At 42.0% G+C, this 20,603-nt stretch overlaps 1 protein-coding gene across 1 annotated transcript in view; it reads left to right on the top strand.

Annotated features, from left to right (window-relative positions):
• PLCL1 (phospholipase C like 1 (inactive)) overlaps positions 1–20,603 on the top strand; it is a 200,848-nt gene that overhangs the window by 148,584 nt on the left and 31,661 nt on the right. Inside the window, exons 2-3 of the mRNA XM_062002357.1 lie at positions 6,724–9,195; positions 11,235–11,438. Of these exons, the coding sequence (XP_061858341.1) occupies positions 6,724–9,195; positions 11,235–11,438 (2,676 nt within the window). The remainder of the gene's footprint in view (positions 1–6,723; positions 9,196–11,234; positions 11,439–20,603) is intronic.

Genomic DNA, 20,603 nt, shown 5'->3' on the forward strand with positions numbered 1-20,603 from the left:
GCAGGAATTTATTTCTCACTGTAGGTGTTGCTTAATACACAAAGGGGTAGGTATCTGCACCTTTATTTAAGGACTTTCCTTGTGGAAACCAACTGGCTGATGAAAAGTGAAGAGAAAACTTCAGGAACAATGACAGGAGAAGGAGCCGTGAAGTGGTAGCCTCATTACAGACATTCATCTTCTTGTGCTCTTGGGAAGCTTCTTGACTTTGGCTTCTTGGCCCTACTTATGAAAATAAGTAGAAATGGTGAACTTCAGTGTTGTACCATGCTAGAAAATAAACTCTTCTTGCACTGCATGGTCTCAATTTCCAAAAATCGTTACCAGGTGGAGACCTCATGTGCTGCCGCATTTTCTTTTGCTCTTATTTGTAATTTAAACACCAAAGGTAAATTTTCTTCAAGGTAAAATTGAATACATTTGGCAGTTCTAGTGAATTGAAAAAGAGAAGAAGAAAAGCAAACACACAACAGCAAATGATTTTGATTGAGATGCTTTTCTTGAAGATCTCCTCCAGACATTCTTCTCTCTCTCTCCTCAGCTTTACACTCCAGTACTTGAAAGGGATTTTTAGTAATGGGGGGAAAGAGGAAAAGAGATAAGCTCTTCTCTTGCCTTCTTTTGAACTTCTCTATCAAGGACTGTAGTTAAGCTATTTTCCCACCTCTGGGGTGCCCATTTTGTGGGGTGCCATTTCCTTCCCTTTTGATGGGAAGCTCACTGAAAAATCATTATTATAGGTCTTGGTAACAATCCACTACCCATACCCAATATCTGGGTAATCCTGGGGAGAAAAGCCTGCTGTAAATGCTGATGTTGCTGTTCCCCATGACACTTTTCTTTCTCCAGTGTCTGAAATCCCTTAGTCATTGCTTATGAATGATGATAGTGCTTAGGCTTCTGTGTGGAGCTTGAGCTCGAGTTAAACAGCTAATTAGTAAGGACTAGTTCCTATGCGACCTGATCTAGATGGACCTGCTTCTGCAGGGAGGTTGAACTAGATGATCTCTAAAGGTCTCTTCCAACCCCTACTGTTCCATGAGTCTACGACTAGCTTGATTTGCAGACATGCCGGCGTGACTATTTTGGTATTTGGAAAACTGTTGGACACTGTGTTCTCATGTATCTGTCCATGTTGTATTTTCGGTCTGTTTTAAATTTTCTGTTTATTCCATTACGTGTGTATCTCAGCTTGTAAGAGCGCGTGTGTTAAAATTTGGATCCAGTCTTTTTTTCCACATGTGCTCAAATCTCTGAATTAGCAGGAATTTTGCCTTGAAGAGGCTGCTGAGGTTGATCCCACGGCATTAACATCTGCTCTCACAATCTGTCTAGCTGCACCATCAGCCCAAGTGTGACTGGCAGCATCCTTGTGGCTGCCTGTGCCAGTGATGAGGCTGTTCAGTTGTTCAGCTCCAGTGCAGAGGTAGCTCTGCCTTGTGCCATGAGTTGTCAGCCTGGATGAATTTTGAGTAGGTAAACTTTTCTTTGTTGTCCTGTGAGCTCTCAGAGTGTATATCTGATACTTAAATCCTACGGGCCTTGCCAAGAAAGTTTAGAGGGAGTTTGGCTTGTTAATTTGTTGCAATAGCCAAGGCTATGAGGAGAACTGATAAAATCTGCAAAATCAGAGTCCTGGGATGCTCTCTGAGGATGGCCAAGCACATGTCTGAGATTCACAGAATAAAGCTTTGTGTGCTAATAACAAATAGTAGTCTCTAATGATCATTGTTTCCTGTGCTAATCATGTTCTGGTACTGTGGGTTCAAGCTTTGACTCGCATCTCTGATAAGATTCACTGAGCCTCATGTGTGCATGAGATCTGATGCGGCCCTGGCCTCAATGTTGACTTTCTGCGTCCTCATGGATAATTTATATAAACTTTCTCTGCTCTGACTTACTTCATTATAGAAAAATTACACCCTCATTTGTCAGCCTGCTCCACGGTGCTTTGGGTGCCAGTAGTGACTCCCTGATTTCTTTCTTTAATGTTTAAAGGTGCATTTTTCCACCTCAAGTACTGCAAAGCTTTAAGAATTTCAGGGACTGGGATTCTGTTTGTGTATGCCTGAAATATCTAGAAGCAACCCAAAAAACCCTTACCCTGTAGAGCTAATTAGTTTCTCCTGGGGAGGGGGGGGAAATCAGGTAATCAGTTGGTCGATTACATGTATCATCTGGAGTTATCATCTAAGGAGATAGCTTTTAACATGCACTGTTTATCACTATCTGTGAAGACAGACTAAGCTGTCTGTTATTGATTTCTTGGTGCTAGGTTCATGGGAATTTGCAAAGATCAAAATAAAGCTCCTCTTTTAGAAATGATGGGACTCATTCATGAAAAGCTGGATTTTTTTGGGGGGGAAATGACTCAACCATACAGAACAAATAGTTTACCTCTTAGCAGCATTACTGAATTTTACATCCTTTCACAGAAGCCCTGCAGCTTTTAAAGGGCTTTTGGTATCTTTGGGTGAGTAATGCTTTTTGCCCCTCTCATCATCCTTAGCAGAATCCCGGAAGGCTGTCAATGCTTTAGAGGCACTTGAGATAACTTAATTTCAGACAAATAACAATGAGCTTGACTTTGTGTGCAGGGTCATTGTATAGCTTTTATTATTGCCCTGCTTCTTAACTTCAGCTCAACAATTTATGTCCTATAGTTTTGACAAAGGGGCGGGATGAGGTGGAGAGCGTGTTTCTTCATTGTTTTTAATCCCACATATTTATTTCTGTTAGCTCTTTGATTTAGACAGCAGAAGATTGAGTGGTCAAAGGTCAGGGTGGATGGGGTGGAGTTTTCCCACAAGTGCTGATTGCTTACTGATCCCACTGTTTACACACTCAGTCCCTCTGACGAGGATGATGTGTTCACCAGGAGAGCATCTCCTATTTTGGGAGCATGCTTAAACTGGAGCACTGAGTCCCTCCTTTAAAAACATTTAGAAAATGCAGTCAGACTTTGGTCTCCTTGGTGTTAACTGATTTCAGAGCAGCTGTGTGTATGCTGAAAGCTAAGCATGTATTGAAGTGGTCTTGTGGTTGAGGTCTTGAGGTATTTTTGCATGTTGGATATGATACAAGCTCAGGAGCAGGAGATGGAGTCAGCAGTTTAGGTCACCTTCTAATCTAAAGAACTGAAGCAAATGATAATTTGAGTAATTTTCAAGGAAGTATCTTGCCTGGGAAAGCACAGGATTTCCCATATAAATAGGGATTTTATTTCTGCAGTTGTACATTGCGTGCAAACTGATTGTGTTTGTTTCTCTTAAAAGTGTTTTGTATAAAGTTAGGTTGCCTCTGGTAGAGAAGGTCTTTGGGTGGAAAATCTACAAGTTAGTTATTTTTACACTAATGGAATTTGGTTTTTTGGCAAACATCATACTTTTTCCTCTCATTACCACAATAAATTTGTTGTCAATACAAGTGACTGAAGATAAAGGGCAGTCCTAGGCCAGTTACTGTATGATAAGATCGTTTCTGATAGACTTAGTTTCTCAAAGAAAGACTTTTCACCTTGAAGATTAGGGGTACATCTCATTGTGCTTTCTGATTGCTTTCATTAGTGAAGGGGAACAAGTGCTATTGCGTGGGTGAACATGATAGAGGGCTTTTTTCAGTGAATAGCAGTGTGAATGTTTTTGGCAATTATCAAAACAGAGCAGGTCTGCTATTTATTTCACAGAATCATAGAATGGTAGGGGTTGGAAGGGACCTTTAGAGATCATCTAGTCCAATCTCCTGCTAAAGCAGGTCCACCTAGATCAGGTCACAAAGGAATGCATCCAGGAGGGTTTTGAAAACCTCCAAGGAAAGAGACTCCACACCCTCCCTGGGCAGCCTGTGCCAGGGCTCCCTCACCTGAACAGTAAAATAGTTTTTTCTTACATTTAAATGGACCTTTTTGTGTTACAGCTTCATATCATTATCCTCTGTTCTGTTGCTAGATACAATAGAAAAAAGGGATTTCCCAACCTCCTGACACCCACCCTTTAGATATTTGTAAATATTAATGAGATCCCCCCTCAGTCTCTTCTTCTCCAGACTAAACAGCCCCAGTTCCCGCAGCCTTTCCTCATAAGGAAGATGCTCCAGTCATCTTGGTGCCCTGCACTGGATTCTCTCTCTAAAAGTTCTCTGTCACATTTGAACTGAGGACCTCAGAACTGGACACGTTTACTCCAGCTGTGGCATTAAAAGGGCAGAATAGAGGGAGAGAATAACTTGCCTTGATTTGCTGGCCACACTCTTCTTGATGCATCCCAGGATGCCATTGGTCTTCTTGGCCACGAGGGCACATTGCTGGCTCATGTTCAGTTTATTATCATCTAGGACTCCCAGGTCTCTCCCTGCTGAGCTACTTTCCAGCAGATCACTCCCCAGCCTGTCCTGGTGGATGGGATTGTTCCTCCCCAGGTGCAAGACTGCACTTGTCCTTGTTGAACCTCATGAGGTTCCTCTCTGCCCAACTCTCAAGCCAGTTGAGATCCTGCTGAATGGCAGCACAGCCTTCTGGGGAATCAGCCAGTCCTCCCAGTTTGGTGTCATCAGGGAACTTGCTGAGGGTATACTGTCCCCTCATCCAGGTTGTTGATGAAGATGTTGAACAAGACTGGCCCCAGAACTGATCCCTGAGGAACTCCACTGGCCACAGGCCTCCCAGCTCGACTGTGTGCGATTGATCACCATCCTCTGGGTTCTGTCATTCAGCCAGTTCTTGATCAATCTCACCATGCACTCATCCAAGCCACACTGTCTTAGCTTTCTGATGAGGATGTTATGGGAGACAGTGTCCAAAGCCTTGCTGAAATCAAGGTAGACAACATCCGCTGCTCTCCCCTCATCTATCCAGCCAATTACCCTCTTGTAGAAGGCTATCAGGTTGGTCAAACAGGATTTCCCGTTGGTGAATCCATGTTGACTCTCTCTGATAACTATCTTTTCTTTCATAGTGATGACATTCAGGATGAGCTGTTCTATCACTTTTCCAGGGATGGAGATGAGGCTGACCAGCCTGTAGTTTCCTGGGTCATCCTTCGTGCCCTTTTTGGAGACTGGAGTGACATTGGCCTTTCTCCAGTCCTCAGCACCCCGCCTGTCCTCCATGAATGTCCAAAAATGATGGTGAGCGGCTTAGCAACCACATCAACCAGTTCCATCAGCACTCTTATTTGCATAAGATATTGGCAGCTTTTAGTTTGCCGAGTTGGCTGTACATTCCTATTCTTAATAACCTATGAAAAGTAAAACAGAGCAGGAATTTAGCCACTGGAGATGCTGTAGAATAGAAATATTCATAGCTGGATGTCTTAGAAGAGCAATATGGCAAAATTAAATTAAGGTAGAGACTTAAAGACAATAGTTAAATTAATACTAGCAATGTAAGTCTGTAGGCTCAGTTGAACTAATCTCAACATAAGATCAGCAGAAAGGTTGCATGTGAAAGGTTTGCACGTAGCTGGATTTACATCCAGCAGCAAGTAGGTAGTTGATCATGAAAAGACAGTAGCATCTGTCTGGCTAAGTATTTTCTCCAGAGAAGTTAGATATATACCTTGAAGAAAAAGGCTTTGGGATACACTTTGGGTGTGTGTATCTCAGGTATCTGATTCATAACTGTTATTTAATTTTGTTTTAATTTTGTTTGAGGGGTCCAAGGTTACAGAAAAGAGGCAGAACTGAGGCAGAATAGTCATCTGCCGAGAGCTGTCATGTGTACACCACAGGCATGCTGATCTATTCCTGGCTTTCTTCCCAGCACTTCTTCAGAGACTTCTTCCCCTTCTTGCCTAGTTGTCCATTTTTTCCACAGTGCTCTGTGGTCCCGGTACACAGAAGTGATCACAATAGCTGCTTTTCAAAGCAAATGGGGAGACAAGAGTGTGAAAGTAGGTTAGAGCTGAGTAGAGGGGTACACGATGCACCCATGAGAGCCATGAGGTTGTGCATGCAGCAAAGATGGACTTGTCAGTCTAGTGAGAATGTCCTTCGCCAAAGGACACTAAAACATCAAAATAAGAAAGCCCAGACTCTCCTGGGTATATATATCAGGGGTTTGACTCATAACTGTTGTTTGGTTTTGTTTTCATTTTATTTGAGGTGTCCAAGGTTGCAGAAAAGAGGCAGAACTGAGGCAGAATGCTCATCTGCCAAGCACCAAGCTGTCATGTGTGCCCCACAGGCATGCTGAGCTGATCCTGGCTTTCCTCCCAGCACTGCTTCAGAGACTTCTTCCTCTTCTCCTCCCACATGGGCTGATAGTCTTTTCTCATGCCTTTTTATCCCAAAGTTCTTCCTTTATTCATTTTATCTCTTAAATCCTGGTAAGAGCTACCCCACTTCTGCTCATGTAGACCTTACACTGAATGCTGGAGCTTCCCGTGAATCCCCTCTTACCAAATATATCTGTTTTGAAATTGTATGTCACACAACTGGATGTCATCTCCTCACCATATAGTGAGTTGCTGAGATCTGGAAAGCAGTTGAATAGCTCTCACTCATCAAAGCTTGTTATCTCTAATGCTGCAATCAATCAATTTGCTGTATGGCTCAGTATATTTTATAGCTCAGTAGGGAACTGAATTCTGGGAAGGGATAATATGTTGTATTTGGAGGTTCAAAAGAACATGAATTATCTTTACATAAACATATCTTCTCTATGATTTATGCACTTGTGGAATGGCCAAAGGAAACTTACTCTTTTTTTATGTAATTATTCCACAGGACCCTTCAAACCAAAAATGTGGAAGAAAGAAAACAGTGTCCTTCAGCAGCATGCCATCAGAGAAGAAAATAAGCAGTGCCAGTGACTGTATCAGCTTTATGCAGGCTGGGTGTGAATTGAAGAAAGTTCGTCCAAATTCACGGATTTATAATCGTTTTTTTACTCTGGATGCTGACCTGCAGGCCCTTCGTTGGGAGCCTTCCAAGAAGGACCTTGAGAAAGCCAAGCTTGATATTTCTGCTATAAAAGAAATCAGACTAGGGAAGAACACAGAAACGTTCAGGAATAATGGACTTGCAGACCAGATTTCTGAAGACTGCGCTCTGTCGGTAATTCATGGTGAGAACTATGAGTCCCTTGACTTGGTAGCCAATTCAGCTGATGTGGCCAATATTTGGGTGTCAGGACTGAGGTACTTGGTTTCTCGTAGTAAACAACCCCTGGATTTGATGGAAAGCAGCCATAATACCCCACGATTTGCCTGGCTAAAAACTGTATTTGAAGCAGCAGATGTTGATGGTAATGGCGTAATGTTAGAAGATACATCTGTGGAGCTAATAAAGAAGCTTAACCCCACCTTAAAAGAATCAAAAATTAGATTAAAATTTAAAGAAATCCAGAAGAGCAAAGAGAAACTGACAACACGGGTAACAAAAGAGGAATTTTGTGAAGCATTCAGTGAACTTTGCACAAGGCCTGAAGTTTATTTCTTACTTGTGCAGATATCTAAAAACAAAGAGTATCTGGATGCCAATGATCTCATGCTGTTTTTAGAGGCTGAGCAAGGAGTGACCCACGTAACAGAAGAAATGTGTCTGGATATTATACACAGGTATGAGCTTTCTCAAGAAGGGCGGTTGAAAGGTTTTCTTGCAATTGATGGATTTACTCAATACTTGTTGTCCTCAGAATGTGATATTTTTGATCCAGAGCACAAAAAAATTGTCCAGGACATGACGCAGCCTTTGTCACATTACTATATCAATGCATCACACAACACATATCTAATAGAAGACCAGGTCAGAGGGCCAGCTGATATCAATGGTTATGTCAGAGCTTTAAAGATGAGTTGTCGGAGTATTGAACTAGATGTCTGTGACGGCCCAGATAACGAACCCATAATCTGTAACCGTAACAACATGACATCACCACTTGCCTTTCGGAATGTTATTGAGGTAATAAACAAGTTGGCCTTCTTTGCTTCAGAATACCCGCTTATTCTCTGCTTGGGGAACTACTGCTCAGTACAACAGCAGAAGGTAGTAGTACAACACATGAAAAGTATCTTTGGAAACAAACTATACACAGAGGCACCTTTATCCTCAGAAGCCTACCTCCCATCACCCGAAAAACTGAAAATGAAGATCATTGTAAAGGGGAAGAAGCTTCCCTGTGATCAGGATATATTAGAAGGAGAAGTCACAGATGAAGATGACGAGGCGGAAATATCTCGAAGGGTGTCAGAGGGCTTCTCAAGGGAACCAAAGCTCATCTGGCTCTGCAAGGAATTGTCTGACTTGGTGTCCCTATGCAAATCTGTCCAATACAAAGACTTTGAAACATCCATGAAATCTCAAAATTATTGGGAAATGTGCTCCTTCAGTGAGGCGGAAGCCAGTCGGATTGCAAATGAATTCCCAGAAGATTTTGTAAACTACAACAAAAAGTTTCTGTCCAGGGTGTACCCAAGTGCTATGAGGATAGACTCCAGTAACTTAAATCCTCAAGATTTTTGGAATTGTGGCTGCCAGATAGTGGCCATGAACTATCAGACCCCAGGCCCCATGATGGACCTACACACTGGCTGGTTTCTACAGAACGGTGGATGTGGGTATGTTCTCAGGCCTTCAGTGATGCGTGATGAAGTGTCTTACTTCAGCGCAAATACAAAGGGCATTGTTCCAGGAGTCTCCCCTCAAGTTCTACACATCAAAATAATCAGTGGTCAGAACTTTCCAAAGCCCAAGGGTGCTTGTGCAAAAGGGGATGTCATAGATCCCTATGTCTGCATAGAAATACATGGGATTCCTGCAGACTGCACTGAGCAAAGAACTAAAACTGTTCAGGAAAACAGCGATAACCCCATTTTTGATGAAAGCTTTGAGTTCCAGATCAATCTACCAGAGCTGACCATGATCCGTTTTGTTGTTCTGGATGATGACTACATCGGGGATGAGTTCATAGGACAGTATACCATCCCGCTTGAGTGCTTACAGCCCGGATACAGGCACATTCCGCTGCGATCTTTTGTTGGCGATATCATGGAGCATGTTACCCTCTTTGTTCACATTGCAATAACCAACCGAAGTGGAGGTGGGAAGGCCCAAAAGCGTAGCCTCTCAGTGAGGATAGGAAAGAAAGCAAGGGAATACACCATGCTGAGGAACACTGGTCTCAAGACTATCGATGACATCTTCAAGCTGGCAGTGCATCCACTCCGAGAGGCTACTGACATGAGAGAAAATATGCAGGTATGACACTTCTGTTGTATGCATCAGTGTGTCCTGAATGTGGAAGTGAAGGAATTAGGCAGAAATGTTTTTAAAATCCATAAGCCTTTTCCAAACACATGCTTTACTGGTGGTTTTTGTGTGAAAAAGCAGAACTTGGGGTACATTTGTGTCCTCAGAAACTTCATTTCTTCACTGGTCCTGGAAAATGTAAGCAAGCTTTTGTTTTACTAACTGAGGGTTATGCTTTTAATTTTCTTTTGCTGGGTGAGTATAAGAAATGGTTATTGGATGTGTCATTAAGGTCTTGTCCACACCAGAGAAACCCACTGTGCATAAAAGCAGCATGTTTCCCTGAGCATGGGTTGCCACTGTTTGCCCAAGGGCTGCAAATGTTCAATATGGGCACTGAATGCCACTTGAGTTGCAATTTCCTCCATGCTAAGAGCTGTGTTGTCTTTACTGGCCGAGCACTGGCACAGACACTGATGCCATGCCTTGGCTTAGAGGGTCTCCTGGCACCGTGTCTGCCTGCCCATACTGCTCTCAGAGCTGTCAGAGCTCTGTGTGACTGAGGACGTTGGGGCCCAGGTGCACATCACAGTCACAGCTGCCTGAGCTAGACCTTTGTGGTCGGCAGGTGGTGAAGTGGCAGTGAGGCCAAACAAGATCCAGCCTGCCCGGTGCTCTCCTCTACAGTGGGGACAACTCTACTGGCTGATTAAAGGGCAGTTCAATTCAAAGATCCAGGCACTACTTACAAACAAAACTGAGTAGCATTACAAAATGAGATGTCTTTAATAAACCTATAACTATGTCCTATGTAAATACACAGAAACAATGCATTTTGCTATCGTGAAAACAGGAGAAAATGCATAGCACTTGACTGACTCTGCTCTTCTGGAAAGAGTCTAAAGCAAACTAAATATTGGCAGCTGGAAAAGTTTAGAAAATTATATAAGTTTTAAATCACTCTCAAAGGAATAGTCTAAGCATATTTTTAAGAATGGGAAACTTGTCCCAGCCTTTCCTTTCCTGCCAGCCTTGAAAATAACTAGTTTGAACTACCGACTCCACCTTCTGTCTAGGTCAGGCACTATATTTCAACTGCGTAAAAGAAAATCCTCTGAATCTGACTCAGAAACAGCATTACTGTGCCTTCCAAGTGAAATTTTAGTACAAGATCTTGTTCTGGGGTATGCTTTTTAAAGACAGTAATTAAATTTAAGTGCATCCTAATGTATTTGATTAATGAGAAAAGCTTCTTTTAATTAGATGGGCATTTCCTGATTATTGTTTTTTCAGGAAGAGATGTAGGGGCGAACATTTACAAAATATGGGTTGTTATAATGCTCTCTTACTTAGATTTTGTGCATCTTGGTTACTCACTATATGACTCCAGAGGCTGAATGATGACAGCATGTAAGCTGTACATTCACTGACTTGATGAATAAATAAATCCTGACACATTAGTTTGGTTTGACCTGTGTATCCAGTATTGATTTTCTTACATGTGACCTACGAGGAAAGAGTGTTTGTTCTTTATGATGTGGGAATGCAAGGCTGAAAACAAAGTGTTTTTTCCCTGCTTGCATTTCCCATGGGAAATATGAGGTCTGTCAAACTTGTTCTTGATGGGGAATGATAATGATGCGAGAATTAGGCAATTACAGCATCAAAAACAATTGGAGTATAATCAGTTGGGAAGAGAAATAGCATTTTAGGCCGATGGTTTAGGGTGCTAGGGACCAGAGCTTGTCCCTCTTGGGGCTAGATTTGCAAGGCAAAGTAGCCACAGAGCTGGCAGCTGGGATTCCTAGGCCTGGAGGAAAGCTAGAGCTGTCAGTAGGCTTGAGGAGCTAAGAATGGGGCTGGGCACAAATTCCTGTGTGTGCTGATACCCTGGAGCCCATGATGGGCCCAGGGATGGTGGACGGCAAGGTAGCACTGCCCCACATAAGTGGAGAGGAGCAGGCAGGAGGTGACAAGGTACTGGCAGGTAGGGGGGACCAAGGGGCAAGCGGCAACATGTACTCAAGTACTTCTTTTCCTTCTCCCAGAATGCCATCGTGTCTGTCAAGGAACTGTGTGGGCTGCCGCCCATCGCGAGCCTGAAGCAGTGCATCCTGACCTTGTCCTCACGGCTTCTGAGCAGTGACAACATGCCCTCTGTTACCCTCTGCATGAAGGAGGCATTTCCTTACCTAGAGCCTCAGGGGACCATGCCCGACGTGCAGAAAAAGGTCCTGGCAGCATATGACCTGGTAGGAGCTTACCACTGGTACCTCTACCTCTCGCCATTGTTATGACTGTGGCATGCAATGCTCTCTGGTTTTCACATGCCCAAAGGTTTCGGTGAAATGAAAACCACTGTTAGGTACTGCATGTGTATATGACAAACCAATCATTTTGCATGAGGAATGAGAGGTCAGTATGATACGGGAATACTTCTAAGAAGATAAAGAGACAAACTGAAGTCATTCCAGGTGAATACTGTTGCTCAGCCTTATGTGACATATGTCACTGCTGTGGGTGACTGAGCAACAGCTGTGTGTAGCTTCCAGCAGCAGAAGTTACTGTCACAGTATGCCTCTTGGGCTATGAGACTGCCCTGTCAGTTCCCATCCTTAGTAGTCTGTAGCAATTGATAGCATGCTGCATAGTTTTGCAAACACTGACTTAAATATTACAGTGTGTTAACCAGACTAAATCATGAAGCATGTTCAGTTCATGGCAGTTATTTCTGCACGTTTTGTAAGGAATAAAGTGGTGAATTGTTGTGGGGGTATTGTAATTGCTTTTAGAGACCCTGAAGTGCTGAAAAGAGCTTTGACCAGCTATTCAATGTGCCAAATTCTTTCCTCCTTTGCATCTAATTTTTTTGCTGTTATAGCACACTTTTCAGGAGAAAATCAGCTTCAGAAGTAGAGTGAGACACTGATTTTGATTAAAAGATAAATACTAAAAATACCCTGAAACAATCCTTGGGTTTCTTCCAGAGTAATTTATATTACTTGAAGTTGATTAAGTTGTAATAAAATACCAGCTGTAAATACCAGAACAAGGATTTTCAAATCGAGTTGATTGCCGTTTTTCAGACTGAGCTCTTTTGGATTTGTTATGTGGTGTAATGTCTATCTGAAAGACCACATACCACATAAACAAGAGATTTTTCAGTCTTTGGAGGCCTGCTGAATGGGGTTTTACCAGAATGAATGTGTCACCTCTTATCTTTGTAATTATATACTGAAGAGCACATATTTCAAGGCCTCTTTGTGCTTTGGAAACAGTTTTCAATTTAAATAGGTGAAAGGCCTCTTTCAGATGTGGCCAAAAACACTTGTATAACTGTTTTAAATAATGTTTGCTCTCACATTTGTCTCTGATGGATGAAGACGTGTCTGTGTAAAGATTGATCTGAGATTTCATTCTGGCTAATGAGATCATGATACCTTAAATTATTTTTACCTGCTTTATATGGCTAGAACTGCCTCTTACTTTGCTAAAACTATTTGGTTATGGAAAAGCAAAGGCTGTGTTTAATTCATGTTTTTGCTACATTGTTGATGTTTACCTTTTGAAACAATGCCAGCAGCAGAATATTTAAGTCTGTATAGCAATTCTGTGATTAAAAAAAATTATCTTTCTCTATTAATTTTGATCTTTGCAAATACATCATGGGAAGAAGTTTGCAGTTTTAATGTTGGGGAAGGGCTCTTCCTTGCCATGGTGGCTGTAATGACTTGGTAGTATTGGGGTTTTTTCTCTTTTTGTTCTGTGTGCAAATGAGAGCACAAGGAGATGTTGGTGGAAAGCAATATAAAATACAGTAGCTTTAAAAAAAAAATCTGTATTTTTATTCAAGATGTACTACACTTCAGCCTTTTAAATTGATGGTAAATATGGCTATAAGGAACTGGACCCACAAGTGGGTGCTGCAGGTCTTTAATTCTCTAGAAATATCTCTACACTTCAAGGTACTCTTTGGGTGAATAGGCATGAGAACAGTTTTAAATGCATGAAATAAAAACTGTTGATGTTGACCTCTCTCTTGCATGAATGAGCTGTACTTCCTACGTCTGGTAAACCAGGAAAAAAATTTGGCCCTATATCTCATACTGGGAGGCTGTGGTTAAAGGTCTGCTCACTCTCCAGGCTTTACAGCACAGGTAGCATAAGTGCTGGGCAAACCATTCCTCACAACCTCCAAAAACACCCCATATTTTATATTCCTTAAAAAAACTGCTTTGAAAATAATCTTTGATAAAAACAGTCCTAAATGTGTTCGATTTTTTTTCCCCCTTAGAGGACATTGCCAACTGAACACACCTTTTTTTCTTTTTTTTTTCCATGGAAAATGTGAACTCTGCCTGTGTGTTTAATGGGGCTGACAGTCCAGGCAAATGGAGGTGAAAATGCTCAGAGACCTGCCATAGCAATTTGGAAAACAATTAACTCTCTGTTCCTCCTGCTCAGCCTTTGTCAGCAGGCCTGATAGACAAAGACTGGTTTGTGCAGTTTGTTTGGTTTTTCCTGGGAAATTAGTTTTACCGTTGTGTTCCACATTAACTATTGTCTTTTGTGAGAGTCCTTATTAGAGTGAAATTTCATGTGCTTTGATTAAGGAACCAGAATGATTTTTAGGGACTATTTTATTTTTTTGTATGTCGGAATTGCGGTGGTTCAGTGGAACTCAACTGTTGCTCTGTCTCATGAAGGAAGAGGCTTCATTGATGGTATTGGGTTGTATGAGAGCTTCTGCAGAGGAGAGCAGGGTGTGGGACTTGCCAAAAAAACAGGAAAATAAGATGGACCTTTGACAGTATACTGAAAACTATGTCAGCTACCAGAAGTATGGTTTAGAATGGTTTATTTAAACTTGGAGTTTTGGTTGATATCATATACAGAGTATAATGAATGGATTCCAGTACTGTTGTCATTGATTCCTACACATACATCCTAGGATAGTGTAGGGTGTCACTTCCTGAGCCTTTCTTCAGACCTTTCCTTTCTCACAGGAAAAGATTCTCTCTCCACCTCCACCCGTGTGTTCCTCCTTGTTGGAGGGTTGGCATGGGAAGATGCAGCACATGCAGTGTGCTTTACAACCTGTCAAATCGATGCCGATGTTCATTGATCACATCTAAAAAAAGGTGATACTCAATGTGAAGAGAAGGGATGGGGCCCAGCTGGACCTGACAGATGGTTGAATTATTCATTGCAGACAGTTAACATTGTGAAGTTAGGGTTTTTTCTGGTTAAGAACTGTTCAGAAACAGATTGTGGTTTCTCTGTCTGCACAATATATTCATGTGCAGCTGCAAGCATGCATGAACTCAGGGACTCTTGTGCACTTTGCTTTTCAGTTTTTGGTTCAGTATTATTTTTTCTCCAAGATGAAATTATTTAATAATTTGCTAATCAAAAGCAATAGACAAATGATAATAAATGTTGTTAGTTTTACCAAATCTCCTAGCTTGTGTGCATACAGAGAATTTTATAGAAAAATAAAAGAAGCTCCCCTATTATCTTTGCATGTTTTTGAATCATAAACAACAAAAAGTCTAAAAAAGATTGCACAGAGAAAGTCTTTGTTATATAAGCTCATGTTGATGTCAACGGGTTTTTTTTCTGTATTCAAGTCTCTGTATTGGAACTCATCTTGTTATTTTAGAGCAGAAAGGTAAGGAAAGACAATATGTCTGTAGGCACTACTGAGAGACTGCAAGTCTTGGCCAACACAGAGATGGACTGGGGATTTTGAGAAGTAACATCTGTGATGCTGCTGGGGACTAAGACAATGTATTTAATGGCAGCTTTCTGTTGTCACAGGTATTAGTCCATTCATGCTGCTGAGGTGTATGTGGAAAGGAACTGTTCTTTGTCTTCTTTCAGATTTGGTCTTTTTGAGTTTCTTTGTCTTGATGCAGGTGTAACAGCTACTTATTGCTGAAGAGAAAGTCTGTTTTCCCAGTTTATGTCAATGCAAAATGAGTAAATAGATTTTTGTGAGCTTTTCCACTGAAATTCATATTTCAGCTGGGACAAAGTTATCCCCAAAGGAATGTTTTTCACAATACTCTGAACAGCTGAAGACAAGGGATATTGCAGAGCAAAGTATCCACTGCCAAGGAAGTGTCATAATGCACTGATGTCAAACACAGTCTAGTACATGGACATTGCCTTAAGACTGTATCTGTTTTAAAGAGTTTTCCATCCAAAATTTGACTTAGGCTGGGAAAGCAATTATTCTGTTTCTTTCTCTACTCTTAATAATTCTGTCCCTTATTTATGCACCACTCTGCAGTTTCACTCTCTGATAGCCCATAGCTTGTAGTCCCTTCTGAGATAGATACTGAGAACAGCCAGATTAGAATTTTTTTTACAGAATGAAGTTCCAATTGGGTAATTCAATTACTCTGTTTTAGCATAAGTCTATTGAAAGCGACCGCTCTCCCTTTTTGCCCACTGCTTCAGAGAACTTTTCCTCTTACTGGGCTGTTGCAGGAAAAGGCTTAGATATAGAAACCTGGCTTGGAGCATATTGAGATAGAGACAAGATTGACTGGTGGCCAGCATCCCTTCCCATATCCTGGCACCACATGCACATCCTTCTTTTTTTTTATAAGACCTGCTGGCACACAATTGATTCCGTGGCTGTTTCCTGTCCCAAATGTCTGCAAGAAATGCTCAATACTAAAGAGAGAATCCTGATAAAATTTTCATGAACACAGATTTCACTTCAGCTATTTTTATAAATCGGTTGTATTTTTGTAGCTTTTAAAATTTTTATTTGGTGGGGTGTTTGGGGGTGGGTGGGATGGGTGTGTGGCTGGTTACGTGGTTGATTGATTGATTGGTCGGTTAATTTGGGGTTGTTTTAGCAATAGAGACAAAACTCCTTACTCAGGCAAAACTCTTCATTGTCAATGAAAGGCAGAGCAGATTGGGACAAGAATCACGAAGAGACACTTGAAGCTTCATTTTAGTTTGATCTTCAGTCAGGTTCTTTTCTAAACTTTAGAATATTCATGAGAAGATTCTTTGAACTGTTCCTTTTGTATGATTTATCTTCCCAGCAGGAGCAATGCTTTAATTTGCCACCAGGAGATTTTCTTGTCTTTTTTTGTCTTTTCGGTGAGACTCTGCAGTGTTAATTTCCTCTCCCTTTTTCAGTTTGTAGAATAGTTTTGCAATAAAAAGGAGAAATTAGTCTCTAGCATAGAAGTTCATTAAAGTAAAAAGAAATAACCTTTTATTGTTCAGTTTGTATTGATCCTCTGATTAAGCTGCCTTCAGTACAGACAATAAATAAACCTGTTACTTTCTTGTAGTGAAAAATCTGATGCCCTCGGTGTTAAGATATTTTAAATTTCACTTAATATTTATCTTTGTAATTAATACTAAACAGAAGTGACAAAGTAAAACATCATTCTTTATGAGAATCAGTGGGATTTTAAATTTGATATTGCATGCTGTATTTAATTACTTAAGTGAGACAGGTCAATTATATTTTCAGCCCGTGGTCTGTTTGCTTTGTGGGTCTCAGAGAAGAGAGAGCTCCTGGGTTTATGCCAGCTCTTGATTCCCATGCTTTTGAAGGAAACTGGTGGATTGTAAGAGGATGCTTAAGGTAGATTAAGATCAGTGTTAGGCTACTTGCTTTCAGTGTTGCATAAGAATATTTAAATTGAATGAGCCGTGTTGGAGAAAAAAAATTAATTTATACAGATGAGGCTTTGCATTCCTCATTCCTGTTAGTTTATTAAATGTGACAGGTACTTCTAGGACTCAAGCCATATGCCTCTTTTGTCAATCTGAACAACTCCTTATTTACTTCTTGCTGTGAGAGCATTTCTGTCACTTCAGCCTCTCCAGAAGGGTTAGCACCTCCAGGATTCACAAAAAATCTTTGTGCTTCTACTTCTATGGAAATGTGGCAGAGATCCCCGATGGGAGGAACGAGGACATCCTTTCTTCCAGCAGAGCTCTGCAGCACTGCAGCTGCCAAGCAAAGGGACCCTGTGCCCTCCCCATGAGTCTTGGCCTTTGGGACACAGAGCCTGCTACTGAAATTAGCAGGATCCCAAGTGATGTCAAGGTGTGTGGTAGTTTCTCCCATTCAGCATTCTTGCTTTCTGCTTACTCTAATAGGTATGCATTGTTGGCCAGCAAGCTTTTGAAGTCCCTGTACCAGAATCAGATTTTTTGTGCTTTCATGCCTATTTTTGTCCATCTTTTTTTCTCCTGTAGTTATCATAACCCTCAGTGATGTTTGTCATCTTTCTGACGTGGGAAATGCAAGTTGTCCTGAGCAATCCTGTCAGCTTCAGCAGCTGCTAAAAATTTCCTCATTGTCTCCAAGTGGACCCAGATACCAACATCCATCCTCTAAAGGCTGCTTTTTAGTATATGCTTTTTAGTATATGTTTCTGGGAGGTTAATCCCTTGATTCTCAGTGTTCCAAGAGTTAACACTAGTGGAGTATGAGTTTCCTGAGGGAGCAGGATGTCTCTCACTCTTTGACAGTCACTCACCAAATCGAGTTGCCATTTGGGAGCAGCTCGATGGGCTCCAGGCAAATGCTGGGACTTACACAACTACCCAAGGGCACTGCTCATTGTGTGTTTGAGCAGAGCAAAGGTGCATGGAAATTCATGCTGCAAACATCAGAAAGCTCACTTGTGTTTAGGGCTTCTGATACTTGTCTTGGCACTGTGGGAAGTAGGTGACATCCCTAAGGAGTGTAATGAACAAACCAATGCACCGGTACAGGCTGGGGAGCAGCTCTGCAGAGAGACACCTGGGAGTCCTGGTTGATAAGAAATTAACGACGAGCCAGCAATGTGCCCTTGTGGCCAAGAAGGCTAATGGCACCCTGGGATGCATCAAGAAGGAGTGTGGCCAGCAGCTCAAGGGAGGTTCTGCTTCCCCTCTTCTCTGCGTTGGTGAGGCCTCATCTGGAGTTCTGTGTCCAGTTCTGGGCTCCCCTTCTCAAGAGGGACAGAGAACTTGTGGAGAGAGTCCAGCTTAAGGCCATGAAGATGATCAGGGGACTGAAACATCTTCCTTATGAGGAAAGGCTGTGGGAACTGGGGCTGTTTAGTCTAGAGAAGAGGAGACTGAGGGAGGATCTCATTAATATTTACAAATATCTAAATGATGGATGTCAGGAGGTTGGCGCATCCCTTTTTTCTGTTGTAGCTAGCAACAGGACAAGGGGTAATGGGATGAAGCTGGAACACAAAAAGTTCCACTTAAACATAAGAAAAAACTATTTTACTGTTCAGGTGACGGAGCAGTGGCACAGGCTGCCCAGAGGGGTTGTGGAGGCTCCTTCCTTGGAGGTCTTCAAGACCCTCATGGACACATTCCTATGCAACCTGATCTAGGTGAACCTGCTTCTGCTGGAGGGTTGGATCTCTAAAGGTCCCTTCCAACCCCTACCATTCTATGATTCTATGATTCTAAGCATGATTTTGGATGTGATCCCATCTGTAAAAGCAGTGGACCATTCAGACTGGGCAACTGTGGACTCTTTTCAGAACAATTGTCAATAAAGGAAAAGCATCTTTAGATGCCATGACACAGGACTGTGAGCAGGAGCTGTTGATGAGCACAGCCATATTAGTAAAGTCTCCCAGGGCCTGATGGACAGGACCAAGTGGAGGTGTCTATGTCCAGCATGCTGCATCCCTGGCCAGCATCCTCTGTGCAGCCAGGAACCTTGCCAAAACTGCTGTCTGCTGTGCTGCGTCCAGCATGAAAGCACATGCATGGTGTTAGTTTCTAGCTGAGGCTCTCACTTGATTTTACTTGCATTATATTGAATACTGACAAATTGTTAACACTAATTCCAGTAAACAGTTAGTTACTAGTATCTTAGTTTGTTAGGCGACCTTTACAATATTTGCTGAGGAAGTATCCCCTGAGGTGCTACATTGTGTGTAAGTGAAAGCATATGGGAGGGAAAATTTCTTTTAAAAAAAGGAAGAAGTGGCTTTCCAGATTAGTTTGGTTCTATCAGTTCTGTTACCAGTATTTTCACCGAATCCTTTCAAGAGTATCTATTGTGTTGTGCTTTGTGAAAAAAACTCCAAGAAAACCACAAAAAAGTCAAATAAAAAAAAAAAAAAACCCAAACCCCACCCTATGCTATAATTCTGTTCCTGGATAGCAGTTACTTTTCCTAGCTGTATGAATCAGTCTCTGGTTCTTCAAAGTGAACACCTGGGCTGCATTCTTGCACTAACCCATTGTTATGATCTTTTACCGCAGTGTTACAAGCAGGATCTCATGCCTGCTGAAGCTGCAGATGGAGTTGGTTTTGGAGCAGAGCCTGACCTGTCATGCAGAGCTACCAGGTCCTGCACACTTACCACTGGTGGTGAAGACAATATAGGCTTGCCAAAATCCTGTCTCATAGCTGGCCCAGGGCGTAAGGTTTCTACCTAGTGCTTTATTTCCTAGAGGAACCTGTGAGGGGGATGCCAGGTTGGGCACTAAGGGCATCTCTTAACCCTAGTCAATGAGTCAAGGAACTCTGAATTCACCCTCAGGATTTGTCATGGGACAAAAGCTGCTTATTTTTGTCAAGATTACTGCTGATCAGGAAGACAGAAACAGGTTAACTTCTGCTATATGATCTGTTTTTAATTGTTTGTTCTTGCTGAGCTGAGAGTAGAGAGACTTTGATGTTAGCATCAAAGGAGTGGAGGGCTGTTCTACCTTCTCTGCAGTAAGGAAAAATTGACACCATATTGCCACTTTTCTCTTAAAAATGAATACAATGCTTTCATGTCTGTGAATCCTAGAGCAAGCATGCCAGAAACTCCTGGGAGTGGGTCCAGTAGTTGGAGGACGGTATGGTCAAACTTAGGTTACCATATTGCATGATGCTCAAGTGCATGGTAAGATAATATCCTGTGGCCATATACATACATATATATGTATACATGTGTGTGTGTGTGTGTATAGATGAATAAACACAAGTCAAGTTCTGCTTTAGAGATCTGAGCACAGGAGAGATGAACACATTGGATATACCATCTCAGCTTAGATACATTGACCTTGCTGGGCAAACCTCGCTGCTGAGTAGGAAGTACAGGTGCAGACCCATGGAGGGCCAAGACCAGGGTGGTGGCTGCATAGGATGCAGCAGCTGTGGAGATGCTGGCAGCACCTGGCTGCACCAGGTATTGTGGGCACTGGTGCATAGGCCCTATGTCTGCATGTGCAATAGATGCACATTTGACCTCTGGCTGCCTCTGTAGTGACTTCCAGGATTTTTTTTTCAGGATTCTAATTCTCTTTTACTGCTCAGACCAACTTCAGCATTTGTAGTTGGTGACTAAACTCTGCTCTCATCTCCCCCTCTACTCTGCCCTGGTCAGGCCTCATCTGGAGTACTGTGTCCAGTTCTGGGCTCC

Source organism: Colius striatus, chromosome 9 (genome assembly GCF_028858725.1).
Source record: "Colius striatus isolate bColStr4 chromosome 9, bColStr4.1.hap1, whole genome shotgun sequence".
NCBI classification, from domain to species: domain Eukaryota; kingdom Metazoa; phylum Chordata; class Aves; order Coliiformes; family Coliidae; genus Colius; species Colius striatus.